Consider the following 27,736-nt stretch of genomic DNA (forward strand, 5'->3'; position numbering starts at 1 on the left):
GGGTGTCATGACACAGATGTGCACTGTCTGTCTGCAAAGTTCCTTCAAAGAGGCTTACTTGCATAACAGTATAAAACAAGAAGACAAGAAAGGCAGCTAACTAGATCCCTGCTTCCCAAAAGGAAAAATAACAGATCGCAGAGAGATCTCAGATCATTGTCTCTGAATCTTCAACCAATTAAATTCCTGAGGCTAGATTTTATTATGAGAAACAACTGATTTGGTTTCATGCTTTGATAATTAAAAGAACCCCCACTGTTTCGCTTTATGATCACCAAAATGAAACTAGTGGAAATTCACAAATGCCTTCATATATATAGTACATGCATGTTTGAGCAAAACACACAGGCAGACGCATGTAGCATATGTGTATTTACATGAAGGTGTACACAAGCTCAATTTCATGCTAAGTGTTTCCACACAAGTACGAATATGCATAAACACGGACTGCTGCACACAGTCGGTGGCAGTCAGAGTTGTGGAAGTATAAAGCATGAATATATAAGCAGCACGGGGGTGAAGCATCTCTCCCAGCAGTTCCAGCCTCATGTTTTTCAAACAGTCAGAAAACTCTGGAAAACATGAGTCTCTCCGCTCCGCTGGGGGATCCAGCAGCTCTAACAAGGAACCAGAGGAGCCCAGGCGGTTGTTAAATTTTTTTTTTTTTTTTAGCAACGCATCCTCTTCTTTTGTCTCTGCTTTAGTTCAGCTCTCACACCCTCTTCCCCTTTCGCAGCTCCACCAATAGCAGCTAGTCTTCAAGTGTTGCTTGTCTCTGAAGCTATCAAGAATTTTTTATTTTTTCTACCTTTTTTGTCACAGGGATTGTTGTGTTGTGCAGGTTAGTCTGTCACAGAGCCTGGCTTGAGCCCTCCTGGGAGACAGTGTTCTCCCTATAATGTGGGTGTTGGAGTTTGGAAGATGCTCTTGCTTGTGTTAATCCTTGGCAGGATTTGCAGTATGTGTGACACCCTCGCCCCCTCCTCCCCTAATTATAGTTGTTATATGGCATTCTTTCAAAACAAAAACAAAAAAGTAATACTTTCCTTCATTTCTGTTTTTACATCATTATTTAAAAAACATAAATGAGATACTGTCAGCAGAGTGTGAGATCCTCATAAATGATCAGATCAAAATCTCAAGTCATTTGTTTACTTGGACCATTTTAGTGCATCAGAAAGAAAATTACTTTACTCTGATAATACAGCTCGACTGTTGTGGAGTGATGATAATGACACATTTATGCTGCTCTTTCTCTCTAAAGCTGAGGCTCTCTGGATGACTTTAACAACTTGGCCATCTGCTTCTAAATGCAGTTTGTGACTATGTACAGTACAGTCTTCCACAGACACACAGCAAAGCTACACTACAGCACAGGTACCCACACAAACTTTGATGTTCTGTACGAGCTCACAAACACTTCTTGTTTTGCAAGGGGAGAAAAAAGGAGGCAGCGAAGTAGCTTCTCTTAGCTGATTAGCCCTGACAATCAGCTCTAGGTTACTTTTTTGAAGTCACTGACCTAATTTTTTGTTTGTTTACTGTACATTTTAATTTACTGGTTATTTTGCCTCCAAACATACGAAGGATTTTATATAATGTCTCCAGGATTTGCGGGGTGTTACATCACGTACCTCTGTCCGAGGTCTGTGCTGGTTGGCAGTCAGGGCGGTCTTAGACCTACACACACAGCGCAGGATATCAGAGCAGGCCGTTTCACTGACAGAAGTGCTGTCTGTCAGACTGTCCTGTAGAAATGTCTCATCTTATAAATACACAGACACATTCCTCAGAGACACTTAATAACATCAAGCTATTAACATAAAGTAGATGTTTGCACATTTAAATGTGTTAGAAGTCAGAGGCTGAAATGTCTGATATGAAATGATGTAAACACAGCACATTTGGCATGCAGTGTAATAAGTTTAATTCACAGACTGCATATTTTTTCATGGAGTCTTTCCCATTCATCTCATTTATTATGTATGCACGTCATATACATGTACTACACACAAGCATTGCAATGGTTTCCCAGAAATTTCACACAGCGCACATTAGAAATTTCTAGAACATTTCCATACTGTGCCTAGAGTCTCTATCACTACTATTTTATTCATCAGTTAAATGCATGAACCTTTTACGTTATCTTTGTAGTTATACAGGGTAATTTATATGGATACACCGTAATAACATGGGAATGGTTGGTGATATTAAAGTCCTGTTTGTGGCACATTAGTATATGTGAGGGGGCAAACTCCTCAAGATGGGTGGTGACCACGGTGGCCATTTAGAAGTCGGCCATCTTGGATACAACTTTTGTTTTTTCAATATGAAGAGGGCCATGTGACACATCAAACTTATTGGTAATGTCACAAGAAAAACAATGGTGTGCTTGGTTTCAATGTAACTTTATTCTTTCATGAGTTATTTACAATTTTCTCTTTGTTCACAGCCATTGACATGTCGAAGAGGTTAACACGTGAGGAGCGGATCGAAATTGTGTTGATATCTAGTGAACGCAGTAACCGGGTCATTGCAGCAGATTTTAAAACAAGACACCCTACGAGACCACCCATCACCCATGCTACAGTTAGCAAACTGTTTGCTAAGTTTCGTGAATCTGGTTCAGTGTTGGATTTGCCAAAATGTGGAGGCAAGAAAACTGTCACTAATGAAGAAACATCAGTGGCTGTCCTAGCTTCATTCAGCAAGAGCCCACAGCATAGCACTCGCCGCATGTCACTGGAGAGTGGCATTAGTCGAACATCCCTTCGGTGGATATTAGCTACTCACAAATGGCACCGTTACAAACTCCATCTACTGCAGCATCTCAGCGAGGATGACCCAGATCGGCGCACAGAATTTGCAGAATGGGCAAAACAAAAATTGGAACAGGACCCTCAGTTTACACAAAAGATTTTGTTCAGTGATGAGGCAAACTTTTATGTGAATGGTGAAGTTAACAAACAAAACCACCGCAATTGGGCTGACACTAACCCACATTGGATGGATCCCTCCAAGACTGTTGGACCAACAAAAGTGATGGTTTGGTGTGGTATATGGGGAACAACGATAGTGGGTCCATTCTTCATCAATGGAAACCTCAAGGCCACTGGATATTTGAAATTGCTACATGATGATGTGTTTCCCTCTTTATGCACTGAAGCTGGCACGTTCCCTGAGTTTTTCCAGCAAGATGGTAAATGGCCTGCATTTTTATAGCGCTTTTCTAGTCCTTAAGGACCCCAAAGTGCTTTACACTACATTCAGTCATTCACCCATTCACACACACATTCACACACTGGCGATAGCAAGCTACATAGTAGCCACAGCTGCCCTGGGGCGCACTGACAGAGGCAAGGCTGCCGGACACAGGCGCCACCGGGCCCTCTGACCACCACCAGTAGGCAAACATGGGGTTAGTATCTTGCCCAAGGATATTTGGCATGCAGCCAGGAGGCAGCCTGGGATCAAACCACCGACCTTCTGATTAGTGGCTGACCTGCTCTGCCACCTGAGCTACAGCCACCCCACATTATGGTGCACCACCACATTTTGGGTGCCAGGTCCGAGCATTCCTAGATGAACAGTTTCATGGACAGTGGATTGATCGTCGTGGGCCAGTTAATTGGCCCCCAAGGTCTCTCAATCTGACCCCCTTAGACTTTTATTTTTGGGGTCATCTGAAGGCAATTGTATATGGTGTGAAGATACGAGATGTGCAGCACCTGAAACTATGGATACTGGATGCCTGTGCTGGCATTTCTCCTGCGGTGTTTCTATCAGTGTGTGAAGAGTGGGAGAAGAGGGTTGCATTGACAATCCAACACAATGGGCAGCACATTGAACACATTTTATAAGCGGTCAGAAACTTGTAAATAACTCATGAAAGAATGAAGTTACGTTGAAACCAAGCACACCATTGTTTTTCTTGTGACATTACCAATAAGTTTGATGTGTCACATGGCCCTCTTCATATTGAAAAAACAAAAGTTGTATCCAAGATGGCCGACTTCTAGATGGCCACCGTGGTCACCACCCATCTTGAGGAGTTTGCCCCCTCACATATACTAATGTGCCACAAACAGGACTTTAATATCACCATCCATTCCCGTGTTATTACGGTGTATCCATATAAATGGCCCACCCTGTAGTTTGATTGAAAATACTTGGTCAAGAAGGACACAATGCTAGACTCCAGACTTCAAAACAGGATTAAAATACATGATGTCCTGGTAGCTACATCTATGTGTTTTTTTTTATTTTTAGGTTTTTTAAAAGCTGTCTATGGCCAAAGTTGATGGTAACACGTCTCACATTAGCCCACACAGACAAACACACCCACACAATGATGTAGATATAGATGGTTTGGATCTGGCCACCATAACCAAGTGAAGGTCTTGGTATCCACTCAACTGTTCATGAATCGTGGTAGTTTAAATTACTGTTTTGTATGTCAGTTTCATCATGATTTGTAACTCTTCCGTCAGCGTGGTCGTTGTTGCTTCTTCTTCATGTCAGAAATGGAAAATTATTCATCGGCGTGCGTGGGTGTGTCTCTTTTATCTTATTAGTACCAGCAACTACACAAGAGTAGCTGCAAGTTGCTCCTCTGCAGATTCACAGGTTCAACAGTACAATGTTTACAATGAAACATTTACCAACCAAACCTTAAACAAAACCCCCACCCTGATGATGATGAAGATGATGATGATTATTTTGCATTTATACTATAAATACAGTTTTTAGTCTATTGAAATGTGCCTCATGAGCCAAGTTTCATCTTACCCAACGTGTTTATATGGGTTTCATTTGTTTTACTGAGTGTTTTTGTTTGATTGAGTGCTTTACACAGCCTCGCAGAAAACTTTATAGTTGCTTATAAGAACTGCAAATAACTAAAAACTGAAATTTGTTAGGAGACATAAGTGAAAATGAGGCCAATACCTTGCCAATTTCTATTCTTGTGCAAAGTCCATACACCTCTAAATGCCTTTCATGGATTGAACCTGGCTCAATTAAAAGAGTTGAATCCACAGAAAGTATTCATTTGAGCTATTCATTCATTGGAGTCATTGACTCGGAAATTTTCCTAATGGAATTTTCCAGTAAAAGAAGAAATGAAGCATTATCAACTGTCCCTTGCTGTTTCTTCCCTCTTTTCTTCTCTTCCTCTCATTCAGGAGAAAAGAAATCCCCTGCTCCCTCATTCACTGTCGGTGTGTATAAATATGTAAATGGCTGTTGCCTAACCAGCCAAAACTAGGCCATCTTCTCCTCTGTGAACACCTGAATAGAAGTGAGACAGAGATAGTGGAAAAAGAGGGGGGGGAGGAAAGGCCAGAGGTGAAAAGCTTACCAAAATATCTTACTCCAGCAGGCGTGCTGCTACTTTGCTCAGATTAAACTGACATTGTTCCATATCATGCTGCCCACGTAAAAGCAGAATGATATTATACTTATAATTCCCACGTTTATTCCTGAGAATATCACATTAAAAAAATATTCTTTTTTATAACAAAAGGCAACTTTTCTGTGAACTCTGTTTGCATGCTGTAAGCACTTTCCACTGGGGCATAAGAAGTTTATGATTCCTGCATGCTTGCAAATACATGGAGAAGCACAGGAAGTTTAGAACATTAAAAACAAAGGGTCCTGATGATGTAGTGTTTGGGAGGCAAGCGTAAGCTTATTTTTAGGGAATTTAAATGTTTTGCTGTCTCAAGTGAAGTAATTAGATCAGTCTCTCATCTCAAGTAAAAACTAATATTCAGGAAATGCATTCGTTTTATTTATACTGTAATGTGCAAAAGTCTTAAGCCACCCCTCATGTACCTATATTTTACTTCCCAGGAGCCAGACTCTGTCATCTTTAAAGTGATCTTGAGAAATCGTTCTACAGGCTTTCTGATGATTTTCTTCGGACATTGTTATTCAGTCCAGTTCTTTAAGTTAGCCACTCTCAAATGAATTATTGTTTGTTAATTGTTTGTTAAGCGCTTTAACACCAACCTGTGAATCATTCAAGCAATTGCAGACGCTTAATGTATTCACTACGGTCAAACAATCAGGATGTGATTGAAGCAACATATAGAGAAACGCATCTAACTCAAGGCTTGAACCAGTGTTGTGTCTGCACATAACGGATAACTTTGCAAAGGACCAGCTCCCATTGTTCCCATTTCTTTATAAATCTATGAGATGTGCCTGTTGCTGCTGATCTTCAGTCCAAGAACTGGACTGAAGATCAGCGGCAACGGACATAAGATCAGGTGACTGACTTGGCAACTGAAAAATATCCCATTTATTTGTCTTGAGACACTCTTGGCTTGCTTTCCCAGTATGCTTTGGTTCATTTCCCATTTCCACAGTGGCATGCTGTCCAATCAGTTTTACAGCATGTAGCCCTGTGCACTTCTCAATTCATTGTGCTTCTCCTATCAGGAGTCACTGTCACTAGTGGCTCGGATCTAGTGACAGTCATGCATGGCCATGCCATAGCATTGTCTCAACCATGTTTGACAGATAATGTGGTGTTCTTTACGATTATAAGCTCTTCCTTTCCTTCTCCTTCCTTTTCTCTTCCAATCATTCTGGTGCAAGCTGATTTTGGTTTTATCTGTCCAAAGAGTTTGATTGTTTTTCCAGAACTATGGTGGCTATTTTAGATGTTTTCTCACAAAGTCTAATCTGACCTTCCTGTTTTTGTTGTCATTAATGGTATGTGCCTTGTTGTACACCCTGTTTTTACATGAAGATGTATCTTGATTGTAGATCTTGACAATGATACACATATTTCCCTAAGTCAAGTCTTCTTGACTTAGATGTTGTGAAGAGGGTTTTCTTATCCAAAGAAAGATTCTTGTGATTATCCACTTTAGTTACTTCTGTGTTGCTTAGGTTTCCTGTAAATGTCTTCTTTTTAAGAATGTACTCGATTGTTGATTTGACCAATCAGTGTTTTTGCTATCTTTCTTACAGCTTTGAGTGTTTCAGCCACTTTTGCACCAATATTTCAATATGGCTCATATTAAAAGTCGGAGTGAACAGCTACCAAATACCAAATCGTTAGAAATCTTCATTTTTGAATCTTCAGCTGTGTTGTACAGAGGCAAATATAGGGTCCAACTGTTTGCACAGATATGGAAAGGTTAGGCAAAACACAAATAACCAAAATAATGTTAAAGATACTGATGATAATGTCAGTGATTACAGAAAAACACTTGTTACACGTTCCCACTGCTCTCATGTCGTGATTACTCACTGCTGGGGACCTAATAAAGCAGAACTTTATATACTGACACAAATTAAAAGTTACATTCTGGGAAACACAGGTGAACCACAGAAGAAATCAACAACAGTCAACACAACGAAGTCAATTTAATTAACAAACCCAATCACATCCCACAATAAATAAATAGAAATAGAAACCTATCGCGTGGTAATAGTAATGATCATACATCCTGTTAATAGTGTTGGGAACTGATCACAGCGTGAAGGAAGACGACGGTCAGTAAATCTTGATGAGAATGTGTTTTCCTTTATGACTGCAAACACTTGAGGTGACTCAGTCGTAAAGCTGCAGCATCATTTGATGTGTTTACTTACCAAGGTGAACTAGGGCATTCGCACATCTTGACAGGTCATATTTCCACCGCAGTTCTGAGGATGTCCTCCATCACAAGCACCTTTATGCTGCAAACAAATATTCTGTACACTTTTTTTTTTATTCAGACAAGGTACTTTCGATTATTTTACTCTGCACAACTAAACACATTATGTACAGATTACGAGAAAGACATAATGGCATAGAGCAGACTCCCTACACATGACCCCCGAGCAGGTCATCTACTTATTGGAAGGTTGGTGGTTTGATTCTTGGCTGCTCCAGTCTGCATTCCTCTCTGATTTAGCCATCGGAGTATGAATGAGTGTGAAAGGTAGATAGAAAAGACTTTTCATAGAAAAAATTGCTTTGAATGCTACAGGAGAGTAGAAAAGCTCTATATATGAAAACTTATAACACTTTTACGCTGCTCAAAAAAAGTCAAGGAACATTTGATTATCATAGTAGAACCCAAAGTCAGTTGGACTAGACTTAGAAGGATGAACCATTTTGAATCCACTTTCACCTGCTATAGTGCTAATGAGGGTGACACCACAACTTCTAAAGGCCTCCTGGCTAATATTTATCTGGTTTTGGTTTTTGTTAGTGTCCTCATCAGCGCTGGTAGCATGAGATGGTACCTGCAATCCACTGAGGTTGTCTAGCTAGTCTGTGGAGGCTGTGGAGGAGATACTGGCAGCAGGAACAACATTGTGTGGGGAGGAGCAGCACTGCTAGAGCTAAACAAAATGACCACCAGCGGGCTACTCGTGTGAATGTTCCTAATCAATTTGTCAGAAACCAAATCCAGTGTGGTGTGAAACCCGAGCTCCTTTAATAGGACCTGAGTTCAGCACCATGGAGAGCAACTGGCAAGTCAGTTAGACCAGAGAAAACCCAAACTGGCAGGCCCACCTTTGGCATCCTGTTCTCTTCAATGATGATCTTGCAGGCAGCATAATTTTTTTAACACATATTCTCCAGACTATTAGTGCTCTGAGAGTATTCTCTTAGACTCTTATGGTTTTGTTGGAGGATCCAGCTCACCGACTGACGTGTTCCATCCAGAGGAGAACAGTTTAGTGGGGAATGGAAGAATTCAGTCTTTAAACCATCACCTTTCGATTACAAAGTCTTTATGCCTTTGTTTGGGTGAGTTTTCTGCCAGGAGCAAGACATCGCCGGACAGAGAAAACAAGAGCAGAGACAGACGGGGCAGGCCAGGCCACTGAGCGAGGGAAAAATGCTGGGAAAATAGAACAGAAAAAGGCTGAGAGGCAGAACAAGTGAAGGACGGAGGGAGAGAAAAGTGTTGGAGGTGTTAATCGTAGGCTGCGAGCAGGTATGTGTATGAGTGAGAGAGAGAGCGTTTGTGCGTGTGCACGGGTCTGACAGTATCTCAGGGCTACATCAGTGCCCATTAGTATTTTGCAGCACGAACACACATTTTGACAGGTCGGCCGCCGCCGCCTGCAGAGAGGGACTGTGAGTGTGCGTGTGTGTAGCTGACCTCCCTTTTCATGTGTTTATCTCACCTCCAGATGAACTTTGATGAGCGAGCATACACTTTCACAACCACAAACACACAAATGGCAGCCACTCCTCATCAAATATTAATGATTTTCCCACCATCTGAGCAGAAATGTACACTAAAGACATTCCTCATATTCTCTCAATTCTTGTCCACTTTTCTTCTTCTTCTTCTTCTGCACTCTTTAAAAAAAATTTGCTCTCCTCTTCTTTTCACCTACTCTCCTTTCCTCTTTGCTCTCTTTTTGTTTCATTGCCGTGCGGTTTTGTTTCCTCTGCTTTTCTTCTCCCTCCTTCCTTCCCTTTTTATCAATTTCAAACTGTGGGCAGAATACAGATATGCAGCTTCAGATTTGGCTTTACTGAGGGAGGACACTGGGAGATGTTAATGGCCCAGTTTAGTGTTTCTCACTAGTAAATGGAAATGTTTCTGCCTTTTTCCATTTGTTTTTGCCTTTTCTGTTTTTATCTCCAGTGGATATTATAGATTTTTTGTGATTTATAGTAGTAATAGCCAGGAAGTTGAATGAGAATCACTTCTTAGTTTGATTTTCTTTTCCTTCTCTTGTAGTTTTATTTTCTCTCTTGCTTCCATCTTTTTGATCTCATCTATTTTTCCCCTCTGACATCTCCTTTTCCCTATTTTACAACATGCACACTTCTCCATTTCTTTTACTTTTTTGTTCCTTTTTTCACTTACAATAGACTCCTGCTCTTTTCCTATTCAGATCCCTCTTTACTATAGCCTAGTTTCTTTGCTCCTTCTCATCACAGCTTTCAACTCCCATCTCACATTCTGTCTTTACCTTGTCTCCTCCTCTCTCACACCCACCTTGTCCTTTCGCTTTTTTTGTCATGGTTTCTCCTGTCCCTCTCTTTTTTTTTGCATTCCTGTATTTCCTTCACTGTTTATTTGTGTTCTCTTTAGCTTTGACGCAGCAGGGAGTTAACACACACACACACAAACACATTGATACGCATGCACATACATACATACTCACTTGCTTTGGGAGTATAAAGGCTTGTTCATATCAGCTTTAACATCAGTCAACTGTCAGCACAACTTTTATCTGAACATCTCTGTTGCTCTCTCTCTTTCTGCCTGTCTGTCAATGTCTCTCGACCTCAATCATCTTTCATTCAGTCTCTGTCTCAAACACACACACACACCACACACACACCACACACAGTCTCTCACTCGGAAGCGGCTCGTCTTTATCTTCTTATCGTTCCTCTCTGGTAGAGCTGCTGAATAAATCAACTGCAGCAAAAACGAGAGATGGAGGCAGGGAGATAGAGGGATGGAGGAGGCAGAGAGGCATGATGGGATATGATATGACAAATATATATCGTGCATATTCCCGCTCTCACCCAGGGAAAGGGACAGACACTGGAAAAGGAAAGAGTAAGGACGTAAAAATATAGAAAGAAATCCGAATTCAAAGAAGCAAAAGATTTCACTGATGCTCAGCTTTGAAAAACCTTGACTTTCCCAAGTGTGCGTATGTATGTGTGTATATTTAAGGGCACTTTAACCTCTACATAAACAGATATGCACGATGTAACAGTGGTTAGCACTGTTGCCTCACAGCAAGATGTTACTGGGTTTGAATCCACCATCTCATTAATAAACATATTAAAAAATTGTACTCTGGCTAAAGTGCTGCTAAAACCAATAAAATAATAAAGCAATAAAAATGGTTAAAATATTTTTAAATGTCTGATTTAGGTGAAGAACTCTGTTTCAGATAAAGCTTATTTGGGTATGGTGTGCATGAGATTTGAAACTAGCTGGAACATAATCACAAAGTGTGGCACAGTCAGTGTTATTTACTGTCCGTCTGGTTTTCAAGCATGATGTAGCTCTGCAATGCAAACCAAACTTGCCCAAATATCAAAAGTCACATTCACTTTCTTGCACTTCACATAAGGTTTGAATATGTGCAAATGTATCAAGTGTCTACTCTTTGTATCCAAAACCAAGGTAGCAGTAGGCTAAAATAGTACTCCACTGTGAAGTCAGGAACTCTACGAAGCCTATTTTACCCTTTATGCAAGGGTTTTGTGGAGCATGAAGTACGCACACTCATGTATGCACATCAGTGTAATGTGGACAACAGGACTAACGTGGAACCCTGTGAAGGCAAAAGTGCCGTTTTTTGGCTACACGTGTCTCTTAACCAGAACAGGAAGCTGAGTGAAGCTGCAAAATCTCTACATCATTAGAAGCTGGCTTGTGCTCCTTTACTCCTCTGCCAGTTCCTGGTGCCTTGCATGTTTACTCTCATTGGTTTCCTCATTATGGTCTTCTCATGGCATTGAGAGTTCCAGCTGTTTTGTGGCCTCAGAGGTGATGATCATGTCTGGTTTAAGTGATGTTTTGGCTGTGTGCTCTAGGAACTTGTGGGTAGAAACATTGAAATCTAATGCACAGTTTATTCCACACCGGCTGTTGGACTACCTTAGAAATGTGCACTGCTGTTTGACACAGAACTTAATTCTTCACTAATTTGCCCCATTATCGTATGTTCTGATGAAAAAATACTAATGGAAAACGGAATAATAGAAAGTGTTGCAGTCTATGCTGACAGTGGACCCAAACACAAAACTGAAAAGGCAGACAGAGTTAACAAAACATATATGACCTTTTATAAGGTAGGTGCAAAGTTTAAAAGTAAAAATACAAAATAAAAAGTAAAAAAAAATACAAAAGAAACAAAAAAACAAAACAAATCCAAGAAACCCCATAAATGAGCAAAGAGCAGATAGGGAGAACACACTCCCTGTGTGTTCTCCCTATAAACACTCAATAGACAATAGACAAGGATAAGAGAGGACTAGATATTGTTTAGGGAACAGGATAAAAGACAAATGGGACACTAACTAACAAAGTAAAAGAGGAAATGCCAAGAGAAGGAAGCTGAACACAGAAATGAAAAATTCGCACAGAAAGAAACAGCCATAGAACATAACTGAGAGAACCAGAAAACACCTAATAACAAAAAACAAGCATAGAAAACTCAGAGGCGCTCCAAACTGTGTGAAAAACAGGAACCATAAAAGTAAGGGAAAACCAAAGCAGACTGTAATAATGTTAGAGTGATGAATAAATAAAAGAATAAAGGAGGAAAAACAACTAAAGTATACATGCATAGATAGGAATGCATGGGTAGACAAATTCTCTAATCTCCTTTGGAAATATTGTTTCCCTACTTCATCTCTGTGCCTCCAAACAAAAAAGGAAAAAAAAAATCAAATTGCGAGTTAATGAGGTGCTGATGGTATTATTTCACAGCCGGGTGCTCGTGCGCGCTGACTGATGCTGCGTGCCGACCTGTTAATACAACAAATTAGGAGTTGAGCTTGTGTTCTAACCCACAGCAGATCTCAAGAGGAGGTTCAATGTTTAGCTCAAGGACACTTAGATGATGCACACTGAGTTGAGCTCACAAACTAGTGGAAATGTGGCACATGCGGTCTGCTAATACAAAAACTCAGCTCATTGGATATTCATTGTTGTTGAATGTGTTCCTGAATAATTACACATGACCCGACTGATGTGATCTTGGAAGGTTGGAAACAATGTTTTTGAGTTTATGTTTAGTGAATAAATCCCAAGAAACTCAGACTGGCATCGTGTTTGATAAGCCATGAATACAGAAACACAGATAAGCTCCAAAGAAACTTATATCAGAAGACATATTTATGTTTTGTGGTATGAAAAAAATATTTGGTATGATCACAGTAAGGCAACATGCTTTTGGTGTCTTCGTTTTTCATATGTCAGGGAAGTAGAAAAGTCTCCTTCCCTTAGATTTTTCTGTGAGGAATATATATATCTTATCTTTTTGAACTACAAAGTTGGGCAGCAACAGGAAGGAGCTCCCCAATCTGTCTTGCTGGGAAATGTGAATATTTGTACTTATGCTACAAGAAAATTCTGTATTTTTGAGCACTATGATATGAACATGCTTGGAGAAAATTATGTGAACTGCCTATATAATATGTGACTAACCACTTTTTAATTTTAATACTGTGTTACAATATGAATTATATACACAATACAACATATTTCTGTTGAGTCAACGAGTTGCTGGAAAAAAAGACATTTTAGATAAATACAACTTTCTAAATTTTAAGTAATTTCAAATTATTTAAATCTGCTTGTCAAATATACAAACTTATACATGGTCTGGCGCTTCCACCAATGAGTGATTTTATTAAACAAAAGTCTAGCAGTGTTGCCGGGTCTCGACTGACTCGAGCAACTGTGAGAGGTGATTGTGAATTGGCATTTAGACGGACCACCTTTTCACAGAATGCTCTGTCATATCAAGGAATGAGCTTCTGGAATAGTCTTCCACTGTCAGTGAGGGAACGTACAAGTCTCCCCATCTTTAAGAGTCACTTAAAAGGGCAGCTGACGGACACACAAGCATGTGATCATGTTTAATAATCATGCTTTATATTGAACATGAAAAAGAGTTTGTGTATTACAAAAAAGGGAAACAACTATTAGTGTAATGGGTCAGTGCAATATCAGGACACTCAGGGCATGTGCAATACTGGGGTTTGTGCAATATAATTGATGTGTTTCCATTATTGTTATCTATATTGTCCTCTGTTGTCCACTCTTCTTGTCATTGTTTGTTCTAGTATAATGTGATCACTGTTTTTGTCCTTGTCACATGACCTGTAAATAGTGTCTCTGTATGTTTTTACTAACTTGTGTGTAACACCAACCTGCCAGAGGGTCTGCGGATGGAAATTACCCCAAGGCTATAATCTGGCATCTTTACATTTGTTAAAATGTTCATTAATATGTATTGCCCCTCTTTCTAAATGAAATAAATAAATGAATACAGCTTCTTCCTTTTTTGTCTGTAAACCACAGTTAATTTAAAGTCAAGCATTTAAGATGTGCAGCAGTGAACAGGTAGGTTGTGGCAGTTAGCAGACAGCTTCAGTTCAAGGTTTGCAAAAATGTTGCATTAAATACAGCCATTTTCATACATAAAAGTAATTGGACAATTGACTAACAAGCAGTGTTGTGATGAGGTGAGGCCTGTTCCCATGTTATAATATGGAAAATAAAGCAGACCTAGTGTTTAAAGTTAGTAGTGGGGATAGGCAAATTGTAGCAAAGCCTGGAAGGCCATTGAACACAACTAAAGTGTATGATGACAGAATTCATTTCATAGTTAAGAAAAATTGAATGGAGTTCAGTTTATTTATATAGTGCCAAATCACAACAGCAGTTGCCTCGAGGCGGTTTATACTGTAAAGTAAAGACTCTACAATAAACCTCCGTCTCAACCTAACCAAGTCAAGATCACTCTTGAGGAGGTAGCTCAAGAGTGTCAGGAGGAGGACGTCATTGTCAGCATCTACAGTCAGTAGTTGTAATACAATGGGTTTACAACCACAGCGCCTTGGTTTGCAGAAAATCTGATTCAATAGAAAACATCTAAAAGTCCGACAGTTCAAAGAATCCAAAGATTCTTTGGGTAAATAAAACCAGAATGAACTTGTAGGCTGAAAAATGTATAAAAAGGAAATGTGAAGCACAGTGCATCATCTGTCAAACATGGTGTAGGCAATTTTATGGTATGGGTGTGAATGACTGCCTGTAGAACTGGGCCAACAGTGTTCAATGATAATGTGTCATGGATGAATTATGAAGTGTACAAAGCAATACTCTTTGTTCCTATTCAGACAAATGCAGAAGCAATGCAAGAGTTTCTCAAGACAAAGAAATTGGATATTCTTTCATGTCTAAGTCAGTCACCTGATTTCACCCCAGCAGAGCATGCTTTTCATTTATTACATACAAAATTATATGTCAAATGGCTAATTTTTGATCTGTAAAAATGCCTTCTGGCAATTTGTTTGTGCGTTTACATTTCACATTTTGTATTGATCCTCTTGTAATGATACAAAACAGGAAACTTTTTTTCCTGTTTTGTATCAAAGGAAATGGATAAAACCAATCATATTTTTCTTGCTTGTATGCGGTATATTAAATTAAATATTCTAACCTCGTCGCCTTCTGCAAAACAAATAATGAAACACGTTATGGAAGTAGATTAGGTGAGCTGCAGAAAACCACATGTTAGGCTCGTTAATGGTGCAGTATGTTTAGTTCTACAAACACACAGATGCACAAACACACACAGACACACACATATTCGAGAAAGGTTAACTTCTTAAAAATAAAGGCCAGAACAGACCAAGCAGACTGTTTCTGTTGGAAAATGTCACCAATCCATCAATCTGATAGGTAAAGGCCAGTCTTCTCATTATACAGTGCGCCTGTGTGTGTGCGCGCGTCTGTGTGTGTATGTGCGTGTGATGTGTGTGTGCGTTCCTCTTCTCTTTTAGAAGAAAAGCCTGCTGACCCAGCGAATGCACTGCAATCAAACATGCACACACTTTGCAACGTATTTTAATGAGCATAGTGGTGGTCATCTATAATTCATTTTCAACATGTCTGGTCTGATCACTTGGTTACTGTGTGTGTGTGTGTGTGTGTGTGTGTGTGTGTGTGTGTGTGTGTGTGTGTGTGTGTGTGTTATACCTGAAGACAGAAGCAGCCAACATTATAGGAAATAGTCTCACAGTAATCACCTTAAAACAAGTACTATTGACCAGTATAGTGTATGTTTGTATACCAGCACATCACAAAAAAATAATAATTAAATAGAAATTCTAGAAAATTGCTTGTTTTGCGTGTATCATGGTAGTCTTAAGCACTTAAGTTGAAAGCAGTTGGATTTCTTTTTAGGTTCATGAAGACATTTTCTCTCTCATCTAAAATCCTTCTTCAGTTTTGGAAACTGACTGGGAGTCATAGATATTAAACCCGTATTGGGGTTATCATCGTGGGGGTGGTCCTGATAGTCACAGAACCTCCATGCCTCATGTAGTTTGCTACCACCACATGAGCCAAGATGTGATTCAAGGTGTGGGTCATTACAATCACATAGTGTGAGTGCGAGAGAAATCATCTGGGAAGGAATGTCAAGATTGATGCATGTTGACGATAGTTGGGGTAATTTTCTTTTATATTTAAATATTTTAAATAATAAACTTACATTCATTCTGTATTAATTCCATTAATTCAAGCCTTTTGTGTTTTACTAGTATAGTCAGTTTTAGAAATTTTTATTTAGTAGCATTGTTTTTTTGTCAGGTACTACACATTCTTGTTTGGAGATACATGGAAAACTAGAGGCAGGGAACAGCAGCAAGACCCAAGCACAAAGCAGACATATAGCGACAACAGATATGACATTAATAAAGTCAGGCGCAGCATAAAGGGAGTGACAAGGATGGAGCTGGGTTGCAAAGTGGCTTGGACTTGAGGTTTAGAAGGATATGAGCTGAGCTGTCAGCTGATGCAGTAGTCTCACTGTAATGTTTGACTATCCCTGGCTAGGGTGGTGGAGACCACAGTTGCTACATGGGTGCCCCTCTAATCTCTTGCCAGATTTGTTATGTCAAGATCAGACAGCCTTTGATTTTTGACTCAACTTGAAAATGTGTGTCTTGCCTGAAAGTCAATTTGTTATATTTTGGGAACTGACAGCGAGCTGAGCTGAACAAAGAGTAGCTGGAGGACTTGTTGCTCATTTAACTTTTACTCAAAGTTCAAAACAGTTTATGTTTACCTGTCTTTTAATACAGCATTTTAAAATTTGACATGCCTTTTACTAAATCAAAGGGTTCCTTGCCAGTAGCATTGAGTAATGCTTGTCTCTTTCTTTAGGTGCACCACTCTTCACTACGACTCAGAACTTCCTTCAACCTCCATCATCATCACCTTTCACAATGAGGCCAGATCAACTCTGCTGCGGACCATCAAGAGGTAAACACACATCTGAGACTTCTATATGGTAGAGCTCAGTGATAAAACTGCAATTGTGCTATGTAATTCACACCCAATCCCAATTCTAGGAGGATTTTGGTTATTTGTATCTAAATATTAAAGTTATGAAAAAAGTAGACAGGATTACTGGGATGCTAGGTGTACATCAAAGAGAGTGGTAGCAAAGGAAAAAGGCTTATAGTGAGTGGTATGTGAGACTGAACACAAAAGGACTTGTATTGACAAGCAAGGTAGAGAGACTGAGTTAAAAAGGATGTGCAGCAGGTTAGAGTGATTAAGGATGGAGATGGAAATGTGCTAACAAATGAAGCGAGTGTTGAGAATAGATGGATGGAGTACTTTGAGGATCCGATGAATGAAGAAAATGAGGGAGAAGAGGATGGATGAAGGAAAGTTGCTGAATGAAGTGCAGAGATTAGTAAGGATGAGGCAGTCTGTCTGATCTCATCCTTGTGTTAATGTTGTTCCTGAATTAAGATAATGTTTTTCCAGGATCAAAATTGCATCTAAACAATTATATTGCTATGATGTCATAGCTCTGTGACTTGGAAAAAACCTACATATCCACTCAGGAAAAAATCATAGATAGGGTTAGAGGTTACAGCTAAAGTTAGAGTGTGGGTTAGGGTTCACCACTTTATGATTTGATGTGTGGCGTGACGTGTTTCCATGAAGCAAAACTATGACATTGCTACAATGTGACTGGTCACTTGCAATGTTGAACCTGGACAAACATTCGTTTTATTGGTCCAGGAATAAGACCAACACGATATCAGGTCGAGCTAGTGAAGGCATCAAAAGAGGCGATGAAGGTGTGGAGAGAGGGCAAAAGACTGACCAGACTGTTTAACACAGTCTTGGAGAGTAAGGGGATAACTGAGGAATGGGGAAGTTGATTGCTACAAATTTTTAAGAACAAGCGTGAACAAAAATACACTCACAAGCTGATGTGGTATGCTGATAGTATGGTGAGTAGTATGGCTTTATGCTGAGAAAAAGCACTAAAGATATAATGTATCCTTTGAGAGTGTGGATATAGAGAAAGCATACTGTAGTAACAGTATAGGTGAAGAGGAGAGTACAGGTAGGGTGGAGTGGGTGGAGAATAGTGTCTGGGGGAATTTCTTGCAGAACAGTAAAAGCAAGAGTGAAGGGGAAGGTTTACAAGATGGTGGTGAGACCTCCTATAATGTGTATTCAGGACATGGTGGAAAAGACAGGAGGACGAGTTGGAGGTGGCAGAGTTGAAGTTGAAGACCAGGATGGACAGGATTAGAAATGAGTGTATTAGAGGGACAGCTCAGGTTGAGCAGCTTGGACATGGACAGAGGAGGGATACTGGATATATAGGACAGGATGCTGAAGATGGGGCTGCTAGGCAGGAGGAAAAATATTAAAAGTACAGATGATATGTGATGAAAGAGGACATGCAGAGGATTTGAGGAACAGAGGAGGATGCCAGAGTGAGATGGAGGCAGATGATTTGCTCTGGCAACCCCCAAAGGAAGAAAAGGTATTGAAATATTAAATCGTATCAGCCTTCATCAACCTGTATTGTTCTGACTTTATTTATTGTTTGCCGGTAAGCAGAGCAACATTCAAAAGACACACATTTACATTCTCTTGACCCTCAATCCACTCTATCATTGAACCATCATTCTGTCAGCAGGTTACCACACCCACAATCAGCACAAACAGATACACAAAGACTCACAGACACACACAAGTTTTGGCTTGAGTTCAGCTCATTATACCAGTCAGTCAGCAGGGACTGGCTACGTCTCCTCACTATCACAGAGGACATTTTGTGATTTGTGTGTGTATGTTTGCTGTGTGTGTGTGTGTCCCCTTCAGCCCTTTTCAGAGCTCTGCAGTTTTCAACCAATTAAAAGACAATCTGTCTCCCTGGGCCCCTCTGCTCCCTTTGGCTCTGTCTCTCTCTCTGTATGTGTACAAGTGTGTGTGTGTTTGCCGGTAGTGACTTGGAGCTAGAAGTAGTTTAGCTGCCTTTTATTTTTACTTTGTGAATTTGGAGCGTTTGTGCTCACCAGGGTGCATTAGATCCTCTGAAGCTTCCACACTGCTCCAAACTGGTTTGCTTGGCATTAAAACATTTGAAGATAAATATACTGTATAGTCCATCGGAAAGACATTAAGCTGTGTATTATTTGTATTTAGACATTTTTAGGTATTTTTATTGCCCTTAAATACCAGTTAATATAACAAAGTAAGTTGCTTGCAGCAAAAAGAGTATTTGTGTTTTTTAATGAAAGACTGTATCTCTCCCTAGAAAATCATATTTTGAATGGATGCAATGTATTTCCAATCTTCTGTTGTCCAATTTTGGTGAATCCAGTGATTTGTACCCTCAGTTTCCTGTTTTTAGCTGATAGGAGTGGCACCTGGTATGGGCTTCGCCTGCCAAGGTTCAATTTGATGTGCATTCAGAGATGCTCATCAGTTTGACATTCAAAAAAAAACTTTTTAAAATTTTCATTGTGGACAGTCTCTCCTTGTTTTGGCTTTGGTGATTTTCAAAAGGAAAGGGGACAAACCCTGCGTGGATTTGGTGTGACTGTTGAAGAATTGTCAGCTTTTGACGTTTCATATAGTTTTTGTGAAAATTAGCCCTGCCAAACTAAAGGATCGGTGTCTTAACAGAAATCAGCCACTTGACAGAAGAGCTTCAACTGGTGTCTTTACAGAGAGAGTGACGCACTTAGGTAAAGCTCAGACGAGTTAAGAGTGCTGCAACAGATCACTTGACATTTGCAGTTTTTCTGAAAGCCAGTGCAGCTGACAACAGAAAAAACAGCCAAGAAACAGAAACTGGTGATGTTATGAGTAATGAGACTGTAAGTGTGGAGTAACTTCTGTATTGGAGGCTACACACAGATCTTTTTTGAGAATAGTAAATTGGAAACAAACGTATTAGATGCGATGTTTACAAAGTATGTTGTTTTTTTTCTAAGACAGAGTGACGCTGTGGGATCACAGAGTGTTTCCATAGTCCCTTAGTAGGTTGCTTAAGGGTCCTTAATGGACTATGGTGTGGCTTTGCAGGTTGTGGCCCATTAAGAGCAAATTGTGTGCTAATTACATTTGCCCTCACTCAAAACAAACCATCAATTTTTAGACTGATGACTTTATAGCCAGGCAGTGCTTTCAGCTTATATTTGTGCCCTATGAAATTTTACTGCAAGTGCTCACAAAAGGTCATTCAGTCAAATTCTCATATTGTTTTCGTTCCTATCACTGCTTACCCATTTCTTACCTGCGTAAGTTTTTGAGAGGGTGACAAAATCCACACAGAAAGATGGTTGAGTCGGTGGTGGCTCAAAACAAACAAAAACTAGGTTTTGGGAATTGTATAAAATCATTTTTACATTTGGCTTTTACCAAAACTACTTTGCTAGTTTACTTCATTATTATTGGTCTAATTGTATAGGTTTACAGTGTTAAAGACATATTAAAAAACTATGACATGATTAACTACATGAAAAGATACCAGAGCACATTTTACATGCCCTAATCTGCATCAGCACAAAAAACTATTATACTTAAATATTTAACTATTAGTTGCATTTATCTTCTCGCCCAAATATGGCAGATTTTTGCCAGAAGGCTGTATTGGTGTGGTAGTTTTTTGTTTTATTATTATTTTTTAGAAGTGTCAGAATGATTTCCATGATACTAATAGGTGTCCTTTAAAGTTTAGTATTATAACACACTATAGAAAATCTGGCATAATGTACCTTGAATGTGTTGATAACTGGTGGTCCTGCTTAGCTGCACAAACAAGTTCTCCTTGGCAAACACCTTGCCAGAGATTTCCACGAGTACATGAATACCAAATGTTTATAAAACTGCCCCAAGAAAAGCAGAAGGGAAGGACGTACCACTAAACCGAGGCAGAGTTAAAATACTGAATTGGAAAAAAGCTTCAGCATTGTACTCTTTGTGTGAAAAATGCTTAAAAATATCAGTGTGCCTGTCTCTTCACTGGATCATGAAAAGTTTGCAAAGATCTTCAGTTTAGTGAAACTTTGTAGATTTTTTCTTTTAAGAGGCTTTGAGAGGCATTCAGTCATAGACAACTGAAGTCTAATTTCAAGCGCCACTATTCATGCTGAGTGAAAAAAGAATAGAAAAAAAAACTTGAATAGCCTGATAATGGAAAGATAAGTTTGCTTTTTACTATCTGCAATCATGTTTTGCTTCAAGGACTCTGAAAACACTGAAAATGTATTGAATGCCTACAATTACATTACAAAGGGGTGTAATTTTGGACCTTTGTGTGCTTTAGGGCTCGGCAGTATGCACGCCGAACTTTAATAAGTTTGATTTGAGACAATGATGGGTACTTTGAAAGCTTTTCATCTGGTGATCAAAGAGTTGCTTTCTGAGGGAGAGCCAGGCCTTGTCGATATTTAATCAAGGTCTGATCCTGAAAATTGATCTCATCTTCTGTCTCCGCTGGGCAAGAGATAAGCAGGCCACATGAGAGAGAGAGAGAGGCAATGACAGAAAAATAAAGACTAGGAGCTTTTGGGATATTTGGTTTTTAATAGATTTAGTTTGTTTTGGCTCTGTGTGTGTGTGTGTGTGTGTGTGTGTGTGTGTGTGTGTGTGTGTGTGTGTGTGTGTGTGTGTGTTCATGTAAAACAGGCTCCTGAACTGCAAAGGTTTCATTATGTACAAAGGTGCTACAGCAGGAAATAGGAAAATGAGAGAAAAGCGCTACAAATATTATTCTGTGATCATCATTCCTACTGTTATGTTATGTTATATGTTATTGTATGTTATGATTCGGTTGGTTGTTATGTTAATGTCAAATTTAATGACATAAAAAAATCCTACAAAAGGGATTGATTGTGGCAGCATGTTGCAGATGAAGAAATATATCTATTAAATAAAATCTAGTTTAATGCATTTCACTGTTCATTATGTTTTCAATTCATTTTACATCTTCAGCCAAATCACTGCACACTGAATGTTAATTGAGTGGAGAAAAGGGTTAATTAAATGTTCGGGTGTGATATTTGTTTTGATATCCAGCCCGCACTTATCGTGCGTTTTTGTTTACATGCGTTCCATTAACCGCTGATTGTGGTTCATTTTTCCTCTCTATGTGAGGGCACTCTAAACACAATGACACCCAAGACTGCATTCATCTACATCCTTCATATGCCAAGCAGCACACACATGCTGTGTGTTATCTACATATCTGTTTCACATGCTGCTTTTTGCAAATGAAACAAAGGACTGGCTGAGAAGGGACTCATTCCTGTAGCTTTAGGACATTTTCTGTTGATCATATAATCATATATATTTTCAAGCTCAAGCTGTCATTCTAAATAATCTGGAGAGGGGCATTTTTGAAGCGTTTTGTTGTTGTGGAAACATTATAGGCAGCATTGCACACTCATCACAGTTTTAAATCCCCGTTCTTATAGTCCAATAAAAATAAAATAATAAAATGTTTTTCTTAACTATTTTAGAATAAAAATGTAAAACACTAACAGAATTATAACTAGGAAGAATTTGGTGGATCCTTCATTCTTTACCTGATCAGTCTGTCTTCAAGACCAGTATGAAGGTTATACTAAATGGTATTTACCTATGATTTACACAGTGGTTTGAAGTATTATCTGCAGATAGTTTTGCTTGCTTTTGTAGTATTAGAAAGTAAATGATGCTATGAACCACAATTGGCATCGCAGTTCAACAGACTTTCTTTTTGTACAGTTTAAATGTAGAAATTTTCTTTAAGAAGGTCAAGTGTTAAATTTGTGTGTGAAATAAACCTCAGGGAGTTGTCTAATTACCCAATCGGTCCATCAGTCAGTCTGTAATCCAGCCAAGCAACCATCCTGCTCTGCTCAGCAGCCAGCACTCACTGCAAGTGTAGAAATGCCACTTCTAGATCAGCACCAGCTCAGCACTTTCTGATTCAGTGGTCCTAAAAAATGCACAGTAAAGAGTCCAGAACACTTCCTTTAGAACTGATCACTCAGGATTTATTAGGAGGAGGACGAGGCAGATTTATAGTCTCTGCCTCCTTCTGCAACTTGGCTGTTTTACGAAATCCTTCCTCCCACTCTGTTGGCTCTTTGTCACATACTTCTACCTGAATCATTATCCCTTTCGTTTTGGGCTAAAGCATTTTCATAGATAAGGAAACCCACATGTTTTTAGTATATAGAAATACCCAATACGTAAACATTATTTTAGATACAAACAGTCTGTATTTAAAATGTTTTTTTATTGCTTGTTTGACAGGCAAATATATGTTTTGTTTGTAATTGTGATTTCAACACATGCAGTCAAGTTAAACAGAAATTTCTCAGTAGACTCTGTGCAGCCCTGTAAAAAACTAAGTAGACTAACTACTAACTATACCTTCTAGCACCAGTAACATGAAGTAATCATTTTCTATATGAGTGTTTTAGTGTTTGTTTTTGCAAAATCTGGCCTTAAATTTTCAATCAGGTCAGGACTTTAGTTACCTATAGTAACACCAAACTCCTTACTTCTTCAGCCACTATGTCCTGTTGCATGATCCAGTTGGATCTGAGCTTTAGCAGAGGAGTTCATGGTCTGTTCAATGACTGCAAGGTGTTCAGGTTCAAGCCCAAAGTCATCACCCCTCCAGCACCATGCTTGACAGTTGGTATGAGGGGTTTATGTTGTTGTTTATGTTGATGTGATGTGTTTACTTTTTGCTAAATTTGGCACTAATCGTCATGAACTTTTTTTTGGTTTTGTTTTGTTTTTCTCAGTTCCTCTTAGGTTTGCACAGCTTTTCTGACCTTTGGGGAAATTTGCTGGACATTCACTCCTGTCAAGATTATGGGGTTGTGCTACCTCACTCCTAAACACTACAGTAAAGCTGCCAAAACTCGTTATAGCAGGAGTCGCACTTCATGATCAATTAAACAGTTGCATTTGATTAGCTGCACATCGCTTCTACTTACCCTCTGAATTCATATGGAAGTAGTAAGGGTGTACTCACTGTATAGAGTCCATTGAAAACTCTTTCATGTGACTGTATTTCTAATAATGTTTCCATGTTGGTCTGTCTGTGGGCTGGAGTTGACACAAAGATGTGTGCCTAGTTCCCTAAAGTATTTTAGGCAGGCTTAAGCATAGCATTACTTTAAGCAGACCACAAAGAATCACTCAAGGGATCACGATAAGCTTGCCCACAGCTGCTCCACATCTGCAAGCCACTTTGGAACCCATATAGCTACTCCTTTTCATGCTGTTTCTGACTTAATCAATTGCATACCTACCTGTTTTATTCTGAGCAGAGCCATAGTACCAGATATAAGTTCCTGCAGATGGAAAATCGTTTTTTGACTACAAGAATTTAACATTGCTGAATAAAAAGGCATTTCCAAGATAAATGCATTTGATATCCATATCAGCTCAGAATAATCTTTGACGAGACTTATAATGTAAATGATACTGTAACATTACAGATCATTAGTAATGAGATGCTATTCCATCTAGATACCATTCATTGCGTCTGTGAGGCATTAGATGAACACTGATGAGCTTATACATACAGCATCCTCTAAATAAACAGTCATAATGAGAATGTAATTAGTGAATATCAAAATAGATTTCTGCAAATTAGCGGGGACAAGACTTTATTTAATGTGGACAAACTAGCACTTTGATTTCAGACTAAGGCTGATAGATTCAGATGTATAGTGATAGATCAGCACTGATGAGACAGTATTTACTGGGTGCAGATATATAGGATAATGCATCACTGGTGGCTAGACAGAACAGAACATACTGAGTGGCTGAATCAGGAATTCGTTCCAAGAGAGAGATTTTCTACAGATGGATTTAAGATGCAGTGAAAAGGGCAAAGTATACTGTTTTAAAAAAAAGATGCATCAGCATTTAATACCACATATTTTAATACTGCGTGGATGTACAAAATACTTTAAGAGATATTTGACATCCATAGGAAAAAATTTTCATTGCTGTCAGAGACCTTGATAGAGAAATAGGCTGGAGGAAGATGTGCATGAATGGAAAGATAGGTAGATTCAGAGGTGGGGGGAAAAAAGAGTGATGAATTACTCCAGCAAGCTAGAGGACAGAAGAGCCGGCTGTCAGCTAAGCAATCAGGCAGAGAGAGTTTGGAAGGAGGAGGGAGGTAACCAAGCTGAAGCATGAGAGAGAGGGAGAAAAGGTGAAAGCTCCACAGAGGAAAACAGGAGAATTTTGATGTAAGCAAAGCCTGATAGTAGTTAAAACTAAATTAACTTCTTAACTTCTAACTGTAGAAAAAATAATAGGTAACGGGAAACATTCTTCAGCTGATTTACAGTTCAAATATAACACAGACCCCATTCACATGAAGGAAAGAGTGGCAGTGTGTTTTTACTGTAACCAACGGAGCAGAAGAAATCGAGTTCCCAAAAGTTGAAAGCATCACTTCGCAGCTGTGTATAAAACCCTGAGCAGTAGAGAGGCGAGACAATCTAAAACCTGAAGGAGGTTTTGTATTTACTTCACATGTTCAGAAACACATTTCCTGGAGAGGTTTTAGTGCACAAACAAGGATGGTTTAATGGTTTAATACCTGAAACTAAACAAGGCTTTTGAGAATTTTACAAAGTTAGTGGTCAAGGTGAAGTGTGGACTGAGTGTTTGTATCAATGAGTACGTACACCACAGACTGATATCTACGACTTTGATGTGGCTTAAGCTTAGTTCTAATTTGGAATCTTCTTTTTTTGTTGTTACCAAATTGTGATTATTTTCTCACTAAATTTAAAGACATTTCTAGGTGAGAAGAGAGTTTTGAAGATGAATAAAAGTCCTGCTTCACCATCTGCTGCATGTTTGTTGATAGTACAGAATACTTTGACCTTACAGAGACAGTGAGTGGGTCTAGGAAAGTACAGATGAGACCAAAATGATTATTCCCTTATGAAGTTTCAAATTTTTGTTCAGATTTTAGCAAAGAATGCACAAATCACTGGTGGGCAATAATGGACTTTAACTTTGTAATGCTCAAAACTTGTAAAATTAAGTTAAGACAGAGGATTATCTTCTACTTTACACACAGTAAAAAACTTAAGCAAGAGTTTGAGCTGTTGCTCGAAAGCATCATACCATAAACAAAAGAAATCAGAGGGGACTAAAAAAATCATTAATGCTCATAAAGCAGGAGATGGATATGCAAAGCTTTCCCAGGGTTAAGGTACAAGGACTGGAGTGAGAAGTACTATCAATAAATTTAGGAATACTTTCAAGCCAGATTGAAGTATGCTAAGGACAATCTGGAGAAAGATTATGCATACCAGAAGAGCGTCCTTTGGTCCGATAGGACGAAAGCAGAGCTCTTTGGCCATCAAGACTGCTTATGTTTGGAGAAAGAAGAGAGAAGCATACAACACTAAAACCACTGTCTCCATAGTGAAACACAGTGTTGGGAGTGTTATGCTTTGGGGATGCATCATTGCATCTGGAACTGGGAATCTTGTTAAGGCAGAAGGAATCGTGATAACAGAAGGATATGTAAAGATTTTGAAAGACAACCTCAAACTGTCATCAGCAAAACTGGGTCTGGATCGGCACTTTTTCTTCCAGTATGACAACAACCCAAAGCATACATTGCTCCTGATTAGCTACGAAGGGGCATAAACAAAGCCTTTACTTGATCCCACTGCAAATCTTTGGGGTGAACTGAAGACCAAGGTCCAAGCAGAGCAGAATAGACTAGTATTGCTCAGGTAACCTGAGTAATACTTGTTGAAAGTACAACAAATAACTGCAGGCTGTTATCCAATAGTCATTCTGTCATAACTCAACCCAGAGCTTCGGACAGAGTGTAATATAGGAAGGTTAGGGGTGGGACATGAAAACAAAGAGCTGACATGATCAAAGACTCAAACTGTTATGTCCGGCGTGGCAGATGTGTGGAGTTGTAGATTAGGACCCAAGATGCAGCTTTTGACGAGAGTGAACTTTATTAAGTAAGAAGGAATAAAAACAAACAGAAACGGCGAGATGAGAATAAACTAAACCGGAACAACTAACGAAACAAACCTAGAACCAAACCCAGAGACGTAGGGAGACACGGAGAGACAACGGAGGGAGATACGCAGACGAACCAGCAACACACACGAGAAAACATAGGGCTTAAATACACATAGGGCAATCAGGAAATGGGAAACAGGAGCGAGGCATGGCTGGGAGTAATTGGACATAACAAGACAAGGGGAGTGAAATACAGGGTGGGCCATTTATATGGATACACCGTAATAACATGGGAATGGTTGGTGATATTATGGGGCGATTGTGGCTCAAGAGTTGGGAGTTCGCCTTGTAATCGGAAGGTTGCCGGTTCGAGCCCCGGCTCGGACAGTCTCGGTCGTTGTTTCCTTGGGCAAGACACTTCACCCGTTGCTTACTGGTGGTGGTCAGAGGGCCCGGTGTCGCCTGTTTCCGGCAGCCTCGCCTCTGTCAGTGTGCCCCAGGGTGGCTGTGGCTACAATGTAGCTTGCCATCACCAGTGTGTGAATGTGTGTCTGAATAGTAGTATAGTATTTATTTATTGTCATTGTCAAGAACAATGAAATTGCGTTTGGGGCTTCCATACAACCCAAAAAAAGAAGAAAATAATAAATACCCCTTAAAACCCAAGTGTACATATTTAACCCAGTGTGACTCCAATGCAATAG

The 27,736-nt window shown here is 39.4% G+C and overlaps 1 protein-coding gene across 2 annotated transcripts in view; it reads left to right on the plus strand.

The window, feature by feature from the left end:
* Positions 1-27,736, plus strand: part of galnt14 (UDP-N-acetyl-alpha-D-galactosamine:polypeptide N-acetylgalactosaminyltransferase 14 (GalNAc-T14)) — a 244,066-nt gene that overhangs the window by 119,835 nt on the left and 96,495 nt on the right. For both annotated transcript variants that reach the window (XM_005753112.1, XM_005753113.1), the window contains exon 3: positions 16,905-17,003. In XM_005753112.1, the coding sequence (XP_005753169.1) occupies positions 16,905-17,003 (99 nt within the window). The remainder of the gene's footprint in view (positions 1-16,904; positions 17,004-27,736) is intronic.

The sequence above is a fragment of the Pundamilia nyererei genome, unplaced genomic scaffold (genome assembly GCF_000239375.1).
Source record: "Pundamilia nyererei isolate P.nyererei 1_Seehausen unplaced genomic scaffold, PunNye1.0 scaffold00404, whole genome shotgun sequence".
Classification (NCBI taxonomy): Eukaryota; Metazoa; Chordata; class Actinopteri; order Cichliformes; family Cichlidae; genus Pundamilia; species Pundamilia nyererei.